Raw genomic sequence first — 24,824 nt, 5'->3', positions numbered from 1 at the left:
TGAATAAATAAAGGTTATAGCTCAACGTGGTGAGGTGCCTTTAAGTGTAATTTTGAATTTTTATAGATGGGTAAAACATTACCAAACCCAATCAAGAAGTTAGTTGTTATTATTTTGAGAATAGATATGACCAGGTTGTATACTCTATATTGCCAAAAGTATTGGGTCACCCCCTTCTAATGAACATGTTTGACTACTTTAGTAATTTCTATGAGTACAAATCTTAATGTTTAAGCATATAATGATATTCTAGGGAATTGTGTGCTTCTAATTTTATAGCAACAGTTTGGACAGAACCCTTTTCTATTCTAACATGACAGTGCCTCTGTGTATAAGGCACGGTTCAAAAAGACATGATTGATTGAGTCAGTGTGGAAGAGCTTGACTGGTCTGCAGAAAGCCTTGTCCTGATCCCAGCTGAACACCTCTGGTGTGACTTTATATGCAGACCTTGAGCCAAAAACTCATCACCAAACACCAATGACTTGTACATAAGGGCATTGTCATTTTAGACACGTCCAAAACTGTTTCAACAGAGATTGAAATACAATTTTTAAATACATGAACTGTTTTCATCTTTGTTGCCACAGTTTTGGAAGTGCCTTTTTCTGTTCTAAAGAAAGGGATGTCCTTCTTTTGCCCATATAGTGTCTTTTGCCCATATAGTGTATGTACAAGTCATTGGTGTTTGGTGATGAGTTTAATTTAAATGATATTAGCAATGTTTTTATTCAAAATGTAATTGTAATGTTTTTTTTTTTTTTTAGTAAAAACATTTTATTCCAATGTTTTTATTCAATATTTTATTGTTAAAAAGATTCTATATAACTGTTGTTGTTACTGTTATTTGCAGTATATGTATACTTTTTTATTTTGCAAATATTGTTGATTTTTGACATGAATATAGACATTGCTGCTGATATGGTGTTAATGAATGAATTAACAAATAAATGCATAAATAAATCATTCAATTGTCTCACAAGTCTACTTTCATTTTTAATGTTTGATTTTAAAAATTGTTTAATAGCAATATATTATTGTTATATATTATTTTTTCTCTGTTTCACTCTTTTGAACTGCATGCATTAATAATGCACATTATTTATTTATTCTTTTAATTTAGTTTATAATATGGTCTTGTTTAGTAAAGCAATCATAGATTCTGTCTGATGTGAGTCTGTGGTCAGTCTGGAGTTTGTTAAACGTGTCTTTATGCTGCCTGTTTAAACGAAGAGTCGGTCTAAATTACACATTGTAAAATAATATTAGGGTTTCTGAAAAACATCTATCTTGCAATGCATGAATGGCTGGCGTTGACACAAAACCTTCCTTCAAATTCATTATGACTGGTTCCGATGACTGGATTCAGTTTGTCATGCTGCATCGAGAGGTTTATTTAGTGGACCACACAGAGAGAGGAAAAAAAAAAACCTTTAGAAGCTATGACCTAGTGGTTAACCTCTTATTGAATGAAAGCATGTTGTTGTGCATTGTGTGGGTGTTTCAAAAATAAAGTTGTATATTCAAGCTAATATTATGGCAGATTAAACTTCATAATGCAATGTGTATAATTATTATTCATTATGTACAATTTGTGCTAGAGCTTTTAGTATCCTGAGGTTAAACCTTTTAGTTCAGTGTTGAAATTATATATTATATTTACTTAATCTATTATAGATTCGAGAGTGTTATTGTCTTCTGCTGCTTGACCATGTAATGGAGGAAACCTCTGACACAAATCTTTGAAGGTCCACACAGATAAAGACATTCTTGCTGGCAGATAGCTGTTGTTTACAGCATAATACAGGATTGTGTGGTTTAATGACCATTGAGCATTTATTTATTTTGTTGGATAAATTTAACAATTCATTTGCTGAGTAAATGAAACATTTATTTTAAAATGAAAGCCAAATGAAAAATAAAACACATTTTGATCAACATAATACTCATGTTGCATGTTGATTCAGCATTGATCTCTGACACCGAAATATTGATTTTACTTATTAATTTAATTTAACATTTGAAAAGGCTGTAACATGCATGAATTGCTCTCTTTTTCAAGTACAGGGTAAATCATGGAGTGATGTAACATTTTGTTGCAATATCTGGTAATTTGTTGGGCTATATGTTTTTGATGGAATATTACTATATGTAATAATTCCACAAATAAATAAATAATACAATATTACCATAAATAATACATCATAGGCTACACGCTTCCAGAGTTGAAGCAATAGAAAACACGAAAGCATTCGAAATTTGAAAATGTAATTAATCAACCAATCCAAAAACAAACAAACAAATAAATAAATAAACTGCAAAATGCATAGGCTATAATAAATAAATAAAAATCAAAGCAGAAACTGATATAGTCCTCTAAATGCTATATATATATATATATATATAATTTTTTTTTTTTAACTCCACTTTACCTTATTACTTACAACTGATCATGTATATAATAGTGATTTTTAGGTGAAACTGAAACTGATGGTTTTAAAATCCTCCCCGGTGCCTCTTGTTTCAAATATAGAAATGTTCATTTCTGCTTTAATTTTAGATGTTTCTACGCATAATTTTGTTTAATATAAAGATGTGCAAATATTAGTGTGCAAATATCACTCATTCCCATAGATGCCAGAGCTCTGGGGTTGTAAAACCCTCCCATTGAGGGAGGCAGAGCGTCGGGAGGGATGGATGACAGAATGACAGCAGTGCGCTCGGAATAAATGCTCGCGTACCGGAGTGGAGCGGCAGGAGAGCACAGCTTCTCACGCGCTGCGTGTTTATACAGCGGCTTGCTCAGACATGCCACGCGTCTTCTGAGTGGGAAACCAGGAGTAAAGTCTCAACCTTCCATCGGAATATTGGCAAGGGGTTAACCACACTGTTTGAGGCGATATTTACAGCTTTTCAAAGTGGAGAGGTAAGTTGCGTTGTTTTGTTTTTTTTACTGTCAAAAGTATATTTCAGCATTAATTCCACATGCTTTGGGAACTTCATGCTCTATATAACCATGAGGCTTTGTGAAATGGGCATGTGGAGTTGCATGCAGTATTATGCTCAGGAGCAACTGGTGTGTCCTGTTGAACATGCATGCATGGCTGCAGGTCAGTGCTTCTGATAACTCCTGCATACAGACAGTAGTTGATGCACGTGTGTTTTTGTTTATTTTGAAATAGGAATTTGTGTATGGGAAGTTTTTGCCTAATTTTGAGAATTGTCATTTGTCAACATGTAAGAAAAGGCAACTTACACTGGTTTGAAGCATGCACTCTGTGTAATGTTTATTCACCCTTTTTATTTTCTGTAGCCTATACTTGACATTTACCTAATCATTTTATTCTAATTTGTAACTGATTTCATATTAAATTAATTTAGCATTATTAAATATAAAATGACCACACAATGTGTGTGCAAAGCATCTGTTTCTGATAAGCTCTGAAAAAGCTTACTTAAATTGTGGGAAATATTATATCATATGTATTTGTAAAACATTCTATTGTTAGAACATTATCACAAGATTCACATGTCTGTTTGGAAAAGCAGGAGCTATTTCTACCTGATCTAACAGATAAATTGCTTTTATCGATGAGGTCATGTTGATTTAGTCATGTGAAATAATATTTTAAATTAATAACATCACTGAAGCACATTTTCACTGCCACCAGAATGTAAATACTGAATGAGGAATTTAATGTGCCTATTTAAGAGCTTTGACATGCATAGTCCATAATTTCTCAATGTGATTTCAGTGTAATTTATAACAAATGCATTTTTATTTTATCATTCACAAATAGTTACTCAGTTATTGAATGCAAGTGTATTGCAAACAAGACACTAATAGATCATGCTGTGAATATCATGCAGTGCAACTGAAAGTTATTAGCTGTGCCTTTGCTTACTCTTTATTACAAAACAGTCCCTGCAGTTGTAATGATTCTCTCCATGACACTAAATCTGAATTAGTAATGTTGCATTTTGACAGAATTGGACAATAGTTGTTCACACGAGGCCATATGCGTTTCATGCTGCCAAGAAAGGCGAGATGCATGAGGACTGTAGATTGCAAGTGTTTCTTACATGAACGTTCAGTTGAGACCGAGCGTGATGCACATGGAGGAAATGCTACTGGCTTGTCAACAGAAAGGAAAGAGTGAATTGAAATCTACGTTCACAGCTTGTACACTGTGATATGAGTCACCACTCAATCATTGAAATTATTAACAAAAAATATTGTGAAGGATTCAACTGAATGACTCTCTTACAAATAAATGTCTTGCATTCAAAGTCAAGCAATAATGAAAATTCTGTCATTATTTACTCACACTCATGTCGTTTCAAACCTGTATGCTGTTGTTATGTTTCTGTGGAACACAACAACAGAATCTGGAAGAATCTCACAGTATGCTCTGTATGAAGCTGTATGATAGTTTTGTATGAGAAACAAACTGAAATTTAATTTAATCTTCCCCTCCAGTGAGTTTATAATTCAAGAACCTGAAACCAGATCAGTTTGATTTGTGATTCAGATCAACAGTTCATTGAAAAAGAACTGTTCATTCACAAATCAGACTTGAATAGAGCCTGAGACATATGGACTACTTTTATGCTGTTGTTTTGTTTTGGTTCCATGGAAAAATGACAGCATACACGTTTAGAATCAATTATTTTTGGTCAAACTGTTCCTTTAAACCAATTTTTACTACTGACGTATAGTTAGACTTAATTAACAATCTGAATATTTCCTTAAATGTCACAGGATGCCATTAGTAGAATGAAAAAGTGAATCTTGATAGTCTGTATTGTCTTGCATTTCTTCATGTCTTCGTCTGCCGTGGTTAACACATCTGACATGTCGCTCTCCTTTGTCACATTTAACTCAATCGCAGATCTGACGCACAGCAAGACACAATGCAGGAATCTGAGCCTAGCGTGTGTCAGCTGCAGCCCAACATCATCTCAGTTCGCCTCTTCAAAAGAAAGATCGGTGGGCTGGGCTTTCTGGTCAAACAACGTGTGTGCAAGCCGCCCGTCATCGTCTCTGACATCATCCGGGGTGGGGCGGCGGAGGAATGTGGGCTGGTCCAAGTCGGTGACATCGTCCTGGCTGTGAACAACAAGCCTTTGGTGGACCTGAGCTACGAATGTGCACTGGAGACCCTGAAGAACGTGTCACCCGAGAGCCATGCGGTCCTCATCCTCCGCGGACCCGAGGGCTTCACCACTCACCTGGAGACCACGCTGAGCAGCGACGGGAAACCCAAAACGGTTCGCGTCACCAGGCCCGTTATCCCCGCGCAGAGCAGGTCGTGTGAACGATGTTCGCCCCTCAGCCCCAACATGACCAAAGAGCTCAGGGCCATAGAGAACCTGTCCTCTTCCTCTCCTCCCAGGAAAGACCCACGGGAGAGCAAACCCCTGATTCCCCTGCTGGCCCAGGACTCTCTGCTCAGAGAAGGAGGCCATTCAGCCCTTCTCCTCAACGGGGTGGAGGAGAACAACAACCTGCTGAAGGAGATCGAGCCAGTGCTGAAGCTCATCAAGAACAGCAAAAAAGAGATCAATGGAGAAGGTCAGAGAGTCGTAGAGAGGAAGGATGTCGAAGTGCAGGTGGAGAGGTGAGTGATGTCTAAGTGCAAAACTCCAAAAGCATACCAATACATACAACTCTCTGCAGTTTCCAACTGAAATAAACACTAATGGCAGTAAACCACCAACAGAGTTTATTCATTTCACACAAATTATGATTGCAAGGACAAATAATCATCTAATAAAGAGTTATTTTTTTGCAGTTCTTCCCCACAAAAATATGTTATGAACGGAAAAGGCTTTTACCATAGTGCATTATAATCTAATACATTTTGACATCTGCATCACGTAACCAGCTCCATTTATATGACTTTTCTTTCACGTAAACTTGCTCAGTAGCTCACCTGGTACAGCTTGGCAATGTTGAATGTTCAGGTACGAGTCCCGTGAAAATTAAGTCATGATAAATAGCTAACATGGAATAGTTGCTTCAGCAAATGCATTTTATCCCACATTTGTCTTGCTTTTAGGCTAGGGTTTTGAAATTCAAAATATTAAATTATCTACAAGAGATAAGTTTAAAAGCACACTAAGTGATTACATTTTCAGCACATATCTCATCCTTGCATAAATGGCGTTTCAATTTTAACCATTCAAGTTTATGATTTTTCCTGGGCGGATGATAAAATGTATTTAAAAACAGTAGATTAACATTGAAGTGTTATCTAGCTTAAAAGGAACGTTCACCCAAAAATGAAAATTCTGTCATTAATTACTCTAAACCAGTAAGACCTTCATTAATCTTCAGGACCAATGCTATCTCACGACCAATTCGTACGTATTTTACGTGGTGGCTAATTCGTAAGACCTCACTCGTACAATTTTGTATGATTTGTCTAAACCCCACTGACGGGTAGGTTTAGGGGCGGGGTTAGGCATAGGTCATTCGTACAAATTCATACGAATTGGCAACTCATAAAATACATACGATATAGCAAAAAATGTATGAATTTGTACTAGTGAGGTCATACGAATTTGTATGAATTAGCCACCTTGTAAAATATGTAAGAATCGCCATGAGATTGGGCTGTCAGAACAAAATTAAGATATGTTTAATGAAACCTGAGAGCTTTCTGACCCTGCATAGACAGCAGCGCAGCTACCATGTTCAAGACCCAGAAAGGACATCATGTCATGGAATAGTCCAAGTAACATCAGTGGTTCAACCGTAATGTTATGAAACTGCGAGAATGCGTTTTGTTGTGCAAAGAAATCAAAAACAATGACTTTATTCAACTATTTCTTCTCTTTCGCGTCAGCCTTCGACACGTGTTCACGACATTACCACAATGCATGAGCGTTAAGTAGCATTTAATTAGTTTTCTTTGCATTCAAAGAAAGCCTTTATATGCATGAAGTGGAAAAACTTTTACAAAATCAGTTCATTTGGTGCACAAAATTAAAGTGCTGACTTTAAATTTCTGCTGACGAAATGCAACTGGTTGTCTATTTACAAAATGCATTCAGTGTACAAATATTTTGTCACAAAATACATGGCTTTCGCATTTTATGTCACCTAATAAATTACCGCATAAAACTGTGAATACGGTATTTACAAATACACATTACACTGTACATCTAAGACTTAGTTCTGTCATTCCTGTTAATTTTTTTTAAATGTATAGGTTATAAATCAGGTTAACAGTCGCGAAATTAGACCACAAGGTAGTCATTTCCCCTTTATGATCACATTATCTGGTGCCTGTTGTGGCTTCAATTAGTCTGTTCATATGGTCTGCATATTGGAATCTGATTTAGGTACTTATGTAATCGCCTTACAAATATTTAACTGTATGTAATCGCCTTCTGAAAGCATTAAATTTAACATCCCGCTCATCATTTTCTCTAGGGTTCAATATATATGGCATTCCAGTAAATCACTAAGCTCTGACTCACATTGTTTGGAGTTAAACTAACTTTTCAATATATGTGCAAATATATGTTATGAATGCATTCTCCATTTTGGATTGAAATTCACCACTGGCATTTAAAAAGCAAATATGAGTCCACTATCATGACTTAACATTACTTGTTCCCAGAAAGATCATGTTCTAAAAGCTTCAAGTGGTAGTGCATGAGTAATGACAACACTACAGCAAATTACATGAGCACTATTGTTGTAAACAACAGACAAATCCAGAAGAAATCTATAAAATTTTACCTTTTATATTAAAAAGGAAACTCTTTATGTACTCCCAGTACAAATATGATGTTAGGCATGATCAAAATAGTACAACAGAGTCTAGTTTTCTAGTGGTGGAATCTAAAGTCTGTGTGACAACTAGCCCTAGTCCAGTCTGTCTCCCCTTTTCATTTATTTGGGAATATGATTTACAATACACTCAAAGAATATCGACATATTTGCACAATATTCATGCCTCAAAAACAAGGTTTTCTGAGAAGGGTCAGTTTTCTAAATGCATATTCTTTATGATAAGTGAATATTGTGTTTACTTGGTGAGCTGTCAGTGAGTGTATCTGTTCAGAATGTATTTATTCCATTCAGTCTTTGAGATTACTCTTGCGTTGAATGTTCATGTTATGCTTTAGTGAACAGGAAATACTAACAGGCAGTGCGAGAAGCTTCTAGCAACATTACTAACAGAATGGATAAATATAGACATGAATATGAATATAGTCATTTTGTGATTACACACCAGTTGTATCCTTGTAGTTCATGAACAGCAGTTGTCCGCATTTTAGTGTGCTTAAACATGAAGTGTGTAAAAATATTTACTGATTCCAAACAGGTTTCCAGAACACTCCTCTCCTTTTTGCCATTGGTCAGTTAAACAGATAGTCCCGCCCCAAACTAACGCCATTGGTTGACTACTTCTTGCTGTTGTTGGGCAAGTCTGGATGTTCAAACAAACAGAGCAATAATTAGCAATTGCCTCAGAGTGTTTTATTATTTGAAAAAGTAGACACCAGATATATTTTCTATATTAGAAGAACTAAACAAATTATAATTAGGCTTGGAATATTAATCCGAATGGTGAGCAGAGATGGTAGTGTTTCATCCAAAACAAATCAAGCTTCTCTCACTCTTCTCACATTTGTGATAAATGTGTTACTATGAGTCCCATCAACATTAGCTAATAAAAAAAAAATCTTCGGAAAGCATAGTTTATTTTTGGAGTATCTGATTATGGAGTAACTTGAGTATGAATGGAATTGAGGTGATTTACTATTTTATTTAAAAGACGAAGTGCACATTGGTAGCCTTGAGATATTAATGTTTTAGAGAAACTGAAGTTCAGCTCTACGGACGGCATGTTAATTATGATACATTGTTTTGTTTTTTTTTACTAATTCCGTTTATAGCATAAACGTAAAAGTGTGCAAAGTAATAAACATACAGTAGTCAAAAAAGTAGTTTTTTTCGTCATTGTACATACATCTAGACCTGTTTTCATCTGGCTGATGTTTGAGCTGTTTGACTTTCAGAGACCTTGGTGTGGGAAATGGACAGAACGCCCAGCTGGCGTCAGATAACGACAGAGTGTTTGATGACCTCTGGAGAAAGGACAACATGCCTACGGTGCTTAACAACCCTTACTCAGAGAGTGACAAGGTAAAATACAGTCTAAATGGCTTTACATGTGGCTTTGAAAGACTGAGTGAGTCAGTAATCTAGCATTATTTCTTTTTTTAAAGGTGCAAGTACAGAAATATTGAAGCTGTTCTTTATTGTTAATATGGCGTGATCTGCTTGACAGCTGGCAGATATTCAATGGCTTACTCTTAAAAAGAATCACAGAGCATAGTTCCACAAACTTTTTATTCTCTATTTCTTCAGAAGTACTGTACCGAAGTGTAAATTGTACTCGGGTTGTACAATGAGCAGTGGTTCTCATGGATCATGAAAAGCAGGGTAAAACTATCCTAACTACTACTAATAAAATACAACTAAATGTACTGGTGTTTATATACGCAAATCGAAATGAAAAACCAAAACAGAAGCCAAAAAATCAGCATATTGGAAAGACTTCTGAAGGATCATGTGACACTGAAGACTGGAGTAATGATGCTGAAAATTAAGCTTTGCAATTATATTGTAATATATTTAAATAGAAATTTGTAAATGTTAAATTATAATGCTATTTGACAATATAATTTTACAGCATTTTAATTGAATAAATGCAGCACTGATTTTTTATTTTTTCAAAAGCATCTTATCAACCTCAAACTTTTGAATAGAAGTCAACTTATCACAGAAATTCAATGTAAATTACATTTCTGCTGTTTACAAAACAAACATTTTCTGTACAGCCTCATGTGATTTTACATACAGTATATTTCGCATGTTGTTTGTGCAATTCATAATGGTATTTTTTATCAATTTTAATGTTTGGCTGTTTGAACAATTTTGTTTTGTTTTGTACAGCAGTCTGCATGTAAAATATGGGTCCTGAAGCAAAACCAGTAGAGAACACGTGATTCTAACAACCTAGAAACGAAACAAAATGACAACACAACAACAAAAAGAATGCTGACTGATCTGAAGACACTATAATGTAACTTAAAGCATGCTTTCCAAAGAACCATATAGAAAACATGAGAAAAGGACCACATAATTCAACAAAGAAACTTCAGTTGAGTGATTTTCAAACTCTAACCTTATATGAAAAATAATATTAATAAAATACAAAGAACACCTACGAATGTTTCAAGTGGGGCTTACTTGTTAGTAACCATATGAAAGCCTCTCTAGTGCCTGTCACATGGCTTTCTCTGTACCTGCCAGCTCAGTGCTGGTGTAGCATGTGTTTCTACAGTCCTGGTTGTGGGGGTTGCAATGCTTACATTTCACATCGGCACATGACTCTCTCATCTGGCCTCTTGTGACGCATTATCCTTCTGAAAGAAACCGGATGGATGGAGGCAATCCAAGAAAGCAGAGGAATGAATGGATGCAGCTGTGTGGTCCAAGACTGAGTTGTTCTCTTTTTCTCTCTCTATGCTTAGTGTAATACAGTGTCTGGTGGATGATTAATCATCAGTGAGTAAGACGAGGAGGGGGAGAGTGAGAGAGTACAAGAAAAATACAAAGACAAGAACATTAAACCAAGGCAATATGTTATTGTTGTGCACAATCTCTGACATTATTTGTGTGACAGAAAGATGCAATGACTGTTGAGATGATATATGAACCCTTACAGCATGTCCTAACCAGGCAACAAGTTTCCAGCAACAACTAATTTGTCTATCCACAATAAGTGCAAAGCTGCTGCACACTCATAGCCAATCAGATGACATCTAATGTATAATATAGTTGTGGGCGGGTTACCTAGTGTAACATTTGTGATCAATGAAATGTCAAGATTTCCATCAAAATGTTCATAAATTGTGCATTATAGATATTTTTAAACAGTCCTTATAAACTACATCGTAGAGCTGAGTCCTTAGCTGTGCACCAGCAAACTGAGAGTCTGCTTGAAAAGGTGGTGTGGGCTATTGTTCACAGTTTGTATGATTTATATTGAAGACCGCTTCCACCACAAAATATAAACCATAATTGTGACATTTTAACCTCACCATTTTTACTTCTGTCAGGACCACTATCGTCAAAGATGATTGACAATTAGCATATAGTTTGGATTGGCGGTATGGTTCTGCTCTGGGCAAGAACTCCCTGTGCATCCATGCAGCCTAGCATGGATGAGAGCAGGGAGAGCAGTAATAACCCCCCAGTGTAAACAGAACAGAACAAATAAAAGTATTGCAGATTTGTTAAAGTTCAGTAATTTAATGTACACATTTTGAATTTGTCTGATTCAAAAGAGAATTAGAAGGCTGGATCCTGACTGACAGAGGAGGAGTTGGGGATGGAGGAGGGCAATCCGAAAACTGCTGATAATACTGACGACCTTATATATGGATGCTTAGATAGGTGTCGTATTCCTATAGGTAGATGGGGATCAGCTGAGTGTCAGCTGACGGGAGCTTGACTAACGTGACCTGCCAGAACTAACGCTACGCTCAATTTTGTTCTCAAAAATGTAAGAATTGTGAGCTATAAACTCGCAATTCTGAGTAGAAAAGTCAGAATGGGGAGATATAAATTTAAGAAATTTAAACTCAAGAAAAAAGGCAGAATTGTTAGATGTAAACTTGGAATTGCAAGAAAAAGTCAGGATTCTGAATTAATATCTGACAGTTCTTACATGTCGCAATTTTGAGAAAAAAAATCAGGACTGTGAGATAAAACATCACAATTACATTTTTTATGTTTTATTCTGTGGTGGAAATGGACTCAGCAGGTCTCAAATGGTCAAAATACTTTTCAGTCAAGTGTGAAAACAATAGGAGAATAAAGCCAAAACTCAATCATATTTGGCAATTTACAAATCCTGGCCAGGACATCTCTGGGAAAAAACAGGATATGTGGTCACCCTAGATTTCACCTCTTAGTCAGTTGGCTTGGTTCATGGCTTTTAACGCTTTAAATTAAGACTTTTTCAAAATCCCTTTATTAAAAATGTATGGAAAAATACTTTGTTGCTGAAAAGTGGGTGGGCAGTAATGCACTGCAGCTAAAAAAAACATGCATGGATACACACTACCAAAAATCTTACTGTTTAGACATTGTGTACCACCCAGGCACTTTCAGCATGCTTTTTAAAAAAACATACTATTATGCACTAAATCTAATCTTGCATATCATTTAGGACAGATGAATTTCGATGCTGTATTTAAATGTGTAAGTGTTATTTCAATCACATTGACCTTAAATGGCCAGACAGATATGACATTAACTGCAAAGGCTAAGGGGAAATAACACATTCTCTTACACCTTCAAATCTTCACTTCAGTCTGACAGTTTGGCTAATATATAATTTTGCACTTTTAGCATATTCTCATTGACACACTTTGGTGGTTAATGTATTTGCTACAACATTCTCAACATGCTGTAAAATACACAGAATATTCCTGCTGCTGAGATGATGACAAGTGATTGCTCGTATAAGCTTGCTTTAGACAATTTTAAACTTGCTTTACATTTCTATGTTAAGCTGCAAATGGAACAGCTTGTTTTTTAAGAAGTTTCTGCACTTTGGAAAGCTAACCTTGCTGACACGAGACCGAATGCATGTTTCATTGCTTTAGTGATTGCAAACCCGCTAAAGCAACACAGGTGCGATGATTTGAAATGTTTGAGATGATAATAACCTTTCCGTCTGCCTGATGGGGTTGAGGTTTTTTAGAAATGTGCTGAGTTTTCCAAGGTTAACAGCAGCGCCCTGCATAATTTAAGCTCTAATAAGGCTCGCTCAGCCAGTGGAAGTGGTGCGAAGCAGTTGGACAGATGAGTTGCTAACATCATTAAACAATGATTTTGCTGTCTTTGAAGCTCTGCATGAAAAACAAGCAATACTATTTAACCATCGATATTTTTATTAATCTCATGCCCTCATAAATTCAATTATAGAACAGATAGTTCCTCTCTTGGATGCTAATAGCATTCCACTAGTTCAAAAATATATTATTTCAAATTGTTATGATGCTAAATGCATATTCATCATTAGCTACAATATTGTGTATATCTCTGCACAGCACCCATAAAAAAACCTTCTGTTATACCACATCAGAGGCTGCATTTTCGAGCAGATGCACGACACTTGATCATCTAAACATTAATTTACTTGCTGAAGTTAATTTCAAAATATAAATTTGTCTCATTATTCTTATTGTTGTTGTTGTTGTTATTATACTTTTTTTAAAAATAGCCAATATGTACTATAAATGATTTAGAAAGGCTGTATTGTGATCACAACTCATGCTCACATTGTAAATATTAATATCTAAATTAATATCTAAATATATTGTAAATATATTGAGCTACAAATAATGTTTGGTAAATTTTTGTTCAAGCATTAACTGAAAATAGCATAGACTAGCACAAAAGTTTGATTATTTTGATTATAGAATCAATTGGTTCATCAAAATGGGCATGATTAAAACCAAGAAATTGATATTGCCAAACCATTAGACCAGGGTATAGCGCCATATATAATTTTTTGACAGGATTGAAAACGAAGCAGTGTCGTGGTAGTTCAGCTGTTGAAATGTCTTTTTTTTATCTTTCAGTAGACAAATTTTCCATAAAAACTTTCTTTCGAAAGTTGTGGGTTGTCAAACTGACATGATCTATGATCTTTAAACTGTGTTTTAGTGTAAAGACTAAGTCTTTGGTTTATCCCTCACAGCCTCGTTTTCATCTGTGTTAAATGCAATATGGCATCTAATCTGATTAATATCTATAGATCTAGCAATCATAGTAATTCCACTTCAACACCATAGGAACTACCTGATGACTGACAAACACCTAAGCAAAGTTCTATCAACCGTCTAGCCATATTAAGTAAATAAAGCCAGTATTAGGTATTTATGCAGACAATTTCCATGGCATCCATAGAGACACAATCTTTTCAGCTTATTAGTCATTCCGGAATGTTTTATTTATTAGCAGCTTGTGAAAATGAGTTTGTCAAATCAGCTCGTGTTACTCTTTTACATAACAAAGCTTGTGTTAATACAGCTGTGGTGAGAAGGATGAGACGTAGACAAAGCAGTTTTCCCTGCAGTGCCCGTTGTCGAGCACTAAGTTGAATAAAGAGGTGCAGCAGTGAAGGTGGGTTCTGGTGGGCTGTGAATGTTGCGTGAGTGTATCGAGTGCTTGTTTCTGAAGCGATTCGGTGTGGGCAAGTGGTCTCGAAGTGTCGATGATGTTGCTGATTATTCCACCCCGTTCACACACGTGGTTGGATGTGTGTGTGTGTGTCAGTTGTTGCCTGGGGCTACGCTGTCATGTACACAGAATCCTTACAAAACCCTTTCAGTTGAAGTTTGCTTTTTCAATTTTACACCTTTTCTCTCGCACTGCCTTCCTGTCACAGTGTACACTCGTATATGGAAGGGTGTATCATATCCATCTTTTGTCCTCACATTTCACTTGTGGCAAGACGGTTCTTCTCATCCGTTCTGCCTCAGATGTCTCACATGCGTAAACATGTGTGTGGCGCGTTTCTTGCCAGCCATGTGCAGCGTGGCGGCTTTGAGATAATAATCGTGTACGTTGCGTGTGTTGTGTAGCCAGAGACAGAGAAGGACTGATCTGTCTTCTGAGGAGAATCAAATCGATTGAGGAGAAGGACGCCCACTATTCTTCCTGGGGACAGCGAACATAATGGGCCATGGCTGATATTGAAGTTTGCATTCATACCATCAGAAACCACCACAATTATAAGAGTGATGTGGTGCCGAAACCGTCGGCCTGTGAACTGGGTCTTCATAAGGAATATAATGGCTGCTAGATTGATTTCCATTGGATTAACGATGTCAACTTCTGATGCATTTGTACATGTGGCAAATTACAGTCATCTTTTGAATGGCAAGTCACTGAAAGTATTCTACTCTCTCTGAAAATCAAAGCTCAATTAGAACTTTGCTTAATAGTGCTGATTATCCCATTGACGCCTTTGAGTAAGTCGTGCCATTCCTGTACCTGCTGGTTGTTAAAATAGCTACATAAGAATAAAGAACTTTGCAAAGAAAGTTCATTGACCGTTCGCAAAGACCCGTCCACCTTAGTTACTGTTGCCATCTCCAACAAACATTGCCGCTCTCACACACTGCACATCATGTTCTCACGCAGTGAAAAATACATCACAACATGACATCGCGCTGACAGACAAGACAGAGCAGGTTACTTCTGGTATGAAACAAGGTCTCAGGACTCTCTGTATATATAGCCTACTTACCCCTATTCTACGACAGTTTTCCGAGCATCCCTCCTCCACCCCAACTCCTCACTCTTAATCTATTTTCATCCCATACTACGGATAGGGGGAGTTCTCGGGCTATATTCCGGCTCGGAGCCCTCCCCCAGAACAGCACGCCAAAACATCCTTACTGTTTGCTCAATCAGATGTAAGGGTGAACTCGTGAAGTACTGTTTTGTGGCTCTTTAATGTGTCGTGACAGATCACTGTGTTGCCTCACGTGAACCGATCATCTTCTCATATTTATGTAAAGCACGAAATGAACATGAATAAAAATAAGAAAGTATTCTATTTCTGCATAGAAAACAGATGAGCACACATATGCATATACAGCACATTTTTTACAATTATTTAACACTCAGTATTAGATTAGATTAGATTAGATTAGATTAGATTAGATTAGATTCAATTTTATTGTCATTTATGCAGAGTACAAGTACAGAGCTAATGAAATGCAGTTAGCATCTAATCAGAAGTGCAAGAATATAGTGTTTTATATACATATAAGTGCAGAGTAAGTGAAGATATGATTTACAGAATATACAGTGGAATTGCTATATACAGTATTGAGCAGAGTATATACAGAATATAAATAGGAATGCAATGTAGGGATTGTATGTACATTATGAACAGAGCAATGTAGATTATATAGATTACAGATTATATATACACATTATGAACAGCAGAAACGTGAGAACAGTGGTAATAAATAAATACAGCTGGATGAGTGTGCAAAGTATTGATAGAACAATGTATTCTATGCAAAATAGCAGTAGTGCAATATTTTATAGAAATAGTTTACTGTGCTTTGTACAGTAACAACTTTATACAGTTTATAGTGTAATAACTTGTGCAGTCTGTGCAAAATAAGAGTAGTGCAAATGCATGTGTGTAAAGTACTGTGACCAGTGCAGTAATAAGCAGGTGCAGGTTAGATTGGTGGTGTGGCGTTCAGAAGTGTCACAGCCTCGGGGAAGAAGCTCTTCCTGAGCCTACTAGTGCGAGAGCGTAAGCACCTGTAACGCCTGCCGGATGGAAGGAGGGTGAAAAGTCCACGGTTAGGGTGAGAGGCATCCTTGATGATGTTTCTTGCCCTGCCCAGACAGCGCTTATGATAAATTTTCTCAATGGAAGTTAACTGGGTGCCGGTGATCCGTTGAGCAGTTTTCACCACCCGCTGGAGTGCTTTGCGGTCAGATGCGGAGCAATTGCTGTACCATACTGAGATGCAGTTCGTGAGTATGCTCTCAATGGTACAGCAGTAGAATTCCACAAGGATCCTGGGATTCAGGTGAACTTTCTTAAGGCTCCTTAAGAAGTAAAGGCGCTGATGTGCCTTTTTGACCAGAGTGGAGGTGTTATGGGACCAGGTGAGGTCATCAGAGATGTGGATGCCAAGGAACTTGAAACTCGACACACGCTCCACTTCAGCTCCGTTGATATAGATGGGTGTGTGTGCATGACTCCTAGTCCGCCTGAAGTCCACAATGATCTCCTTTGTCTTCTGGGTGTTTAGTTGTAGATTATTGGTGGCACACCACACAGCCAGGTGCTGCACCTCATCCCTGTAGGCTGACTCATCGTCATCCTTGATCAGACCTACCACCGTGGTGTCATCTGCAAATTTGATTATGGTGTTGGAGCCATAAACAGGAACACAGTTTTAAATTAAGGAAACAATTTAAAAAGGAAACAATTTTAACAGGAAACAATTTTAAATTAAGCTCTGCAAGCAATACATGACAGATTTTCTGGTATGCAAAACAAGTACTTTAAAGAGGTCACCGGATGCCCATTTTCCACAGTTTGATATGATTCTTTAAGGTCATAATGAAAAGTCTATAACATAATTTGGTTAGAATTTATCAATGGTAGTGTAAAACAACACCCTTTTTACCTGGTCAAAAACAGCTCTGTTTACAGCAAGCCATTTTGCTGCATGTTCCTTTAAATGCAAATGAGCTCTGCTCACCCCACCCCTCTCTTCCGAGCCGCTCTCTGAGAGACTGTAAACTTTAGCCGCATTCATTATGAAACTTGCTAACTAGCACATTATTAGGAAAGGCAATTTGCAAAGATTCATAAAAAAACCTTATACTCACTTCTTCTGTGGGTGAAGCTGGATCACGAATGATTCATGCAAAGATAGACGCATTTAGGTAGATCGGGGGAACATTCCCTTCAAAAACAAATGTACTCCACTGCGTCTTCAGCGGCTCAGATCTCAGGAGTAAATAATGACAGCTATTTTCATTATTACATAGGAGACATTCTTGTCTACAACCGCTCCAGCGTCGAAACAATGGCAGACTCATGATAGCTCACTCAGGGCAGAGCTGTGATAAAACCAAAGACTGACGCCACTGTCAATCAACAATCATGGGAGGGGCCTGTGCAGAACTACGTCATTGTGGCAAGAATCTGAGATCGGCTTGATATGAGAAAGGGGTTTGGATTTATCAAGATTAAAAAAAAAACCACTGGATTTTTATCATTATATGGTGGTTATGTACACACAATGCCAACACACATTTCAGTTCAAACAACATGTAAAAGTGAATTTTGCATCCAATGACCCCTTTAAAGGAATTCCTTAGCTTATTGCCATTGCTGTGGCAGCCAGCAACAGCACAGCTTAACCCTCTGCACTTTTTTATCCCGTTTTGACATGGATCTATGGAGACCGACCGTAGCTGTCAGGCAAGATGGCGGATAGCAGTGGCGGCTAATAACATCCGCATTCTGATTGGTCAGATCACCTGTCAATCAAGCTCTCTGCGAACGGTCAATTATAATTTATCTTCATGCAGATGCTGGGGAAACTATCAAACATAAAATCATAACAAACTATTGTTTTGAGAACTAAATGGCTGGTTTTGCTTAGCGGTCTATATGCTTTTAAAAGCAAATGTTCCTTATTGGGACTTACGGTTCCACGAAGGATATTTAACATCCCTGGAAACTTTCCATTGCACAGTAGGTTCTTTATAGTGGAAAAGCGTTCTTTAGATAATTCAAATGTTCTAGAAAAATATTTATTTTAAGAACTGTTTACTGAAAGGTTCTTTGGGAAACCAAAAATGGTTCTTCTGTGTCATTACTATGAAAACCCCCTTTTGGAACCATTAAGAGTGTAATAATGAAGGTTAAATGTCTGTGTTGATAACCAAAATGTTATTTTTAATTGTTCCTGCAAATTGTTGTGAGAATTGTTCCTGTAATTAGTGTACAGGGAGTCATTTTGGATTAAAGTGTTTGCTGATGGACAAATTTGAGGCGAGTTGCTAATAATGAGGTATAATGTTTGTTCCTCCACAGCCGCAGTCCCATGGGAGAGTTTCCCCCACTAAGACTGTGCAGAATGGAAGTCCCACCAAGTGTCCCAGATTCATGAAAGTGAAGAACTGGGAAACTGGAGCTTTATCCAATGATACTTTATATCTCAGCTCCAGCAAGGTATGTTTGATGTTGATTCTAGGTAGGCTTATTTGTATTAACTACATTTAGTTGAGCATAATGAAGAAATATCATGTTTGCCATTACTGACACAGCAGAGCCCTTACAAAGAAGTAGTGGTGATACTGTGGTATCCCTAGTGGTAAAATCTATTTGGTTTGTGCGCCATTCAGAACTTGAATTAAAAATGACTTTAAATTTATTTAAATGTATTTGTGGTAATACTTTACATTAAGTTTTATGCTCAAAAAATAATTTTTTTAAGTTTTACGTTAAGATTATTAGAGTATGTTTTGCAAGAAAACACTATTACAGCTTTTAATACTTCAAAAATGTGTTACTTGCCATTTCTAGCAAGAGATTTACTAGCAATTTAAGTGCAAATCGTTTCAATCCTACACCATTTTTAGTGTATTCTCTGTGTATTTTATTAGCAGAAGCAACGTATTAACTGAAGCAACTTAATACATTTTTTGTTGTCATCAAAATCATTATTTCATTGCTTATTCAGGTGTTTCAAAAGTAATATGATAACACCAAGAAAGAAAAAAAAACAGGAATGGCTCAGTGTCAAAGGTTCACGCGGCATTGATGTTGCGTCGGAATTACCGTAATTACAAAATGACAACTCTGTGAATCTACTCCTGTTCACAAACACAAGAATGAATTGTTTCTATGGCAATTCTAGTAATGCCAAGATGGATCCAAGTGCAGCTTTGTTGGTATTGACCGAAAAATGCTACCTTAATTCACTTCTTGCGAAATAGACTGGCTATTTTAAAATGCCATATAAAACAGAGGTTGCCAGCAAAGTAGCTTTAGCTGCTGCCATCTTGGTTGTTTTTACATTATGCCACAACAGTTTAGTCGGAGAACTCAACAACATATGAGCCATTTTACATGCCAAAATCTCATAATTATGGTCATTTTGACATTATACAGAACTGACTTTTGCTATTAGCTTTTGCTTCCAATTTTGCTGCTCCTATAGAATCCATATGTCATAAATGAGCTGAGGTTTAAAATTAGCCTTCATCTCTCACTGTAGACACTAGTCTGTATGACAACATGTTTGCAGTACTCTCAACATCTCTCTAAATCTGAATCATCCTTCCAAGAGGGGGTTATGAAGTTCTGTGCACTTTCATGAGAGGCTGGCTTTGCATGCTAATTGATGCTAATTACAGATGGTATGATTTATAATATATCACATTCTGAAGGATTTTTGGGTTGCATCTCCAACTTTACAGAATATGACAGCTGCAAGGCCTGCACTCATAGTCCCTTATTTTGGGTGAATGTGAAGAATCTAATGAATGTCTTTATTTTATTTTTAACATTCTTGCATGCTAAGCATTGGGTAGAAAAGTCACACAGGTGTCCCAGTACATGCCACAGATGGGATATATGGGTAAGTTATAAGTTATGCTGGAGCAAGTAATGATCTGGAGAATGATCATTTTTGAAAAATTAACGTGGTTTGAAGGCAATGTCAAATATTTTAATATGGGTAGTGAACAACAGTGTTAATTTATATTTAATTTCAGTTCTGTATTTCAATAATATTCAGAATACATCTGATAGGCCCGGTTTCACAGACAGGGTTTAGATTAAGCCAGGGTTAGGCCATAGCTCAATTAGGACATTTAAGTCATTTTTATAAACGTGCTTAGGAAAAAAACATTACTGGTGTGCATCTTGAGACAAAACAAAGGCACTGATATATTTTAAGATCAGTCAGCGCAAGTTTCTTTCATTTGAAAGAGCTCAGATTTACATTTTAGTCTAGGACTAGACTTAAGCCTTGTCTGTGAAACCGGGGGATAGTGTATTAATGTAAATCTACACTGTAAAAATAGTTTGGAATATCTTTTACAAAAACATAGTATTTCAATTAAATTTCATGTTTAATTCAATGTGTTACTTATGGAAGATTGTCTCAACTATTAGATAAAAATAAAAAGGTAATTGTGGCTTTTTTTTTACTCACAATTCAGATTTTGAGTTTATATCTAAATTCAGATTTTTTTTTTGCAAGGTATAATTTCAGAATCACAAAATATAACCTCAGATTTGTGAAATCACAATTACCTTTTTTTTTTTCTTTTCCTGTGGAGAATTGTTGCAAAATGTAAACTTCTTCCACAGAATTTTGATTTTATATTTTGCAATTCTTCATTAAAAATCTGGCAATTCTGATTTTTTTTCTAAGAATTACAAGTTTATATCTTTCACTTCTGACTTTTTTCATAATCGTGAAATTTACTAATAATTTCTGAGCATGAATTGTTTCTGCACCAGTTCTTTTTCAGTGTAATAACTCACCCTTTGTGTTTTGCTTTATGCAATCAATATTTTGTTAGATTCCATGTATTTTGGTGTATGTTTTGGTTTGGCTACTTCTTTATTTTGCATATATGAACTTGAACTTCACGAGAAGCATGAGGGTGTTACCAAGATGGCTTTTTCACAAACCATTACCTTAAAGGGACTTTGGTTATTTTTGGCTGGGCTACTCTGAAACTGTCGAGGGTTATGGGTCAGTCATGGTTTAAATGCTTCACCAGACTGAAAGGGCAGTTTGGGATATTAAAACAAGCCAGTCCTTAATTAACAGCACTAGCTTGGACAGGCTTGTTGTTATTTTTCAGCTCTGTCTTTGCCTTTCCACCCCTAATCCAGTGAACATATTAGCAGCTACAGAAAGTGACAGTGCACTTCAAATCTAATCTTATTATAGTGACCATATGAGCTTTTTCCTCAAGGCAATGAGCGACTTCCGTTTGTCTCTTTGCTTCTTCTTATCAGGCTCTGATGAAGCCTGCCACTTATCCAGCCATTGGCTGTTCTTAACAACATGTTTTCCATTAGTTTTACAGGAATATGATCATGAAATACATCTACAATAAATTCTTAAGCTTTGTGTGTTGGTTTCACACACCTGGAATAACATTAGAATATGATATACAACATTCCCAACTTAAAAGAAGGTCTTATTGCGTGACATTTAAGTTTTGCAGCATGTCAGCGACACATTCGCATTTGTCATTTCTGTAAACATTTTAACAGGTTGCAATGTTGCAAAATCGATTAAAAAAGACTTATTTTCAGACGTTACGTTATGACATCAAAGCACATTTGCCTAAGTAATTTGTAAACTAATAGTATTTTTTTTTATATTTTTTATATTTTATATTTTTTTAATATTTGTAAACTAACACGTAACCATCTCCAGATGTACGGCTTTTCTGATGTAAACTTGCTCTGTAGCTCACCTGGTACAACATTGCATTTCTGTATGAGTGAACCATGAGTCACAATAAGAGAGCTCAAAGATTTGTAAAAGCAAGATAAAATGGCTATCTTAGCAAAAGTGTTTTTATCTCATGTTTGCTTTTGTTAACGCTATTGGGTTGGTTTAATGTAGGTGATGTGCCTTTTTCAAAAGTGACAGAGCATTAATCGTTTTGCGCTACTCACCAAACATTTCAACCAGAAATCACTTTATTTTTCTGTATAGACCTCCAGTTCTGATATACAACAGAAACGCTGTCTCAACTTGTGCCTGCTGTTACAGTTACACTCCTACGGACACAATATGTGCGAGACAGGCACAATGCTATCTGTAGCACATTTCCGTGAGTGATGTAGCATGTTTGGATTTGCACACTCAGTCTTATTGTGCTTGTTGCTTTTTGTTTGCAGGTGCCGATCTGCACTGAGAATGTTTGTATAGGCTCTGTTATGTTGCCAAACCAGCACAGTCGTAAACCAGATGAGGTCCGGAGAAAAGAGGAACTGCTACCACTTGCAACAGATTTTATTGACCAGTACTACACATCAATTAAAAGGCAGGAGAACAATTTAAATCTAGTGCACACTGTATCATAGGCAAACGTCATTCACCACTGCAAAAAATAAATAAAACTACATTTTATATACTGTATGTAGTTTTATTTTTTTGCACTAAAGATGGATGGTTATATATTTTAGTTTTTATATTAAAAACATAATATAAAATAATTTACTTGACAAACAGAGCTATGCAGGAAAGATTACTTTTAGATGTAAAATGACTTTTTTAACACTTTTTAATAAGATTCTTTTTGCAGAGAATATATTATGAATTAAGTTTATTGTTCTTACTCCGTTGCCATTTTTTTCTGAAAGCTCACTAAATGTTGTTAGATTTTTGCTTTAAAACTTGGCAAAGACTTAATTCAAGATGTGGTATATATTCTCCAATAACAAATTATGCTAAATTAATTCATGCATTTATTTTTTCACGACAAAAATATTAATTGTATTTATTGCATTTAGTGCATAAATAGCTAATTGTAATATTTTTTTTCTAAATGTGCACTTATATTTTTGGCTTATGTCTGAACAGATGCGGCTCAAAGGCACATGTTGACCGGCTAGAAGAGGTTAAAAAAGAGATAGAAACTTCTGGAACATATCAACTGAAGGACACAGAGCTGATCTATGGGGCCAAACATGCATGGAGAAATGCAGCTCGCTGTGTGGGACGGATCCAGTGGTCCAAACTACAGGTATTGTGTTTTTTGTTTTTTTTACATGATTACATGATTTTTCTTCCAAAAAGCCATCCTTCATCAAACCATGTGTGATGCCTATTGAAATAAGTGTCCTAATAAGGAATTTCTCTCCTTGGAGGTGTTCGATGCTCGAGACTGCACAACCGCTCATGGAATGTTTAATTACATCTGCAACCACATCAAATACGCCACCAACAAAGGAAACCTCAGGTTAGTGTGGCCATTTTTCACTAGCTCCTTTCTCTTCCTGTGTTTTTCTGCATCACCTTTTCTCTGCGACTTGCCTTCTTCCCTGTCAAAGTGTGTGTTCCCTTTATCTCTTTGTCACCTTGCTCCACAGCCCTCAGTATAGCACCTGCCACAGCATTGTCGAGCATCGGCACCGCTGCCACGTTACAAAGCTAATCATACACGACACTTACTCTCTGCTCTGTTTAATTAGCGTCAGTCTAACAGAATGATTAGAGCCTGAGAGAGTGAGAGGGGGGTGAGGAAAGGGAAAATGAAAACAAGAAGAGAGGAAATGCTCTAATACAGTCAAAAGCCCCCGCGCTGGCTTCTTACATCATCAGGACCTGCCAGTATAAACGTCAGAGGTCTCCTAAACAAATCAAGACAACAAAAAAAGCTCCTCGGTGCTTTTTCAAACAGGCTGGTGACCCAAATTTCATGCAGAGTTGTATTTCGAGAGTGACGGGGCTTGTTATTTAGATTAGTTGGACTGACACTTCATGCTCTTAGCATATTGTTGAACGTCAATGTGATGTATTTTCAGCACTGAAGCACAATTATGTTTGCTTATGGAACAGACAGGGTAGTTTTATTTCAAAAGCACCTAAAATGATAAACTGTAGTATACTGTAATATTATCAATTTTGGTTTGTAATGTTATATAATTAGCTTAACCCTGCTAAAAACACACTGGTTAGACCAGCTAAGATCAGCAACTGAAGGGTAAAGTTAATTGCATAGCATTGCCCTGTCACTGTAAAATAAGAGTGTTCCTATGTTTTCATCAACCTTGTCTTGTGGATTTAGCCACTGGTTCTCATCCACATCACAATGAATGTTATCATTAGCTAAACATCTTGGAATGTCTGGTATGGCAAATACAGGCCTGACATTGGTCTCCTGTGATGATAAGAGAGACTTGTGAGGGTGCATATTGTAAACCTTCCACCACCATGTGGAGAATAATTCCTCAGTCGGGTTACAGTAAGGAAAGGGAAGTATGGGAGTAAATACAAGGTGGGCCTGAAACCATGATTGCACTCAGTGTCGCTGCTAGGAATTCTGGGCCCATTGCACTGATGTTGCTGTGAGGCCCCTCAAAATTACGTTCAGTGGGGGGTGGCAGGCCTCACAGAGAACATCGTTCTGGGCCCCCATATTATTGCCCAGCTCTAATCTGCTGTATGCAACTGTGTAGCAG

At 36.7% G+C, this 24,824-nt stretch overlaps 1 protein-coding gene across 3 annotated transcripts in view; it reads left to right on the top strand.

Annotated features, from left to right (window-relative positions):
* Positions 1–4,914: 4,914 nt before the first annotated feature.
* LOC306871120 (nitric oxide synthase 1-like) overlaps positions 4,915–24,824 on the top strand; it is a gene marked incomplete at both ends in the record, with an annotated part of 52,996 nt that continues 33,086 nt past the window's right edge. Inside the window, 6 exons of one of the 3 annotated variants that reach the window (XM_079418829.1) lie at positions 4,915–5,621; positions 9,040–9,166; positions 18,702–18,833; positions 22,539–22,684; positions 23,224–23,386; positions 23,511–23,602. In XM_079418829.1, coding sequence (XP_079274955.1) covers positions 4,915–5,621; positions 9,040–9,166; positions 18,702–18,833; positions 22,539–22,684; positions 23,224–23,386; positions 23,511–23,602 — 1,367 coding nt within the window. Of the gene's footprint in view, positions 5,622–9,039; positions 9,167–18,695; positions 18,834–22,538; positions 22,685–23,223; positions 23,387–23,510; positions 23,603–24,824 lie in introns of all 3 variants that reach the window. The other 2 variants (XM_079418828.1, XM_079418827.1) reach the window with 2 other exon arrangements.

Source organism: Barbus barbus (assembly GCF_936440315.1).
Source record: "Barbus barbus genome assembly, chromosome: 6".
Lineage (NCBI taxonomy): Eukaryota > Metazoa > Chordata > Actinopteri > Cypriniformes > Cyprinidae > Barbus > Barbus barbus.
The sequence above is the reverse complement of the archived record's forward strand: the minus strand, read 5'-3'. Positions and strand labels throughout refer to the sequence as shown.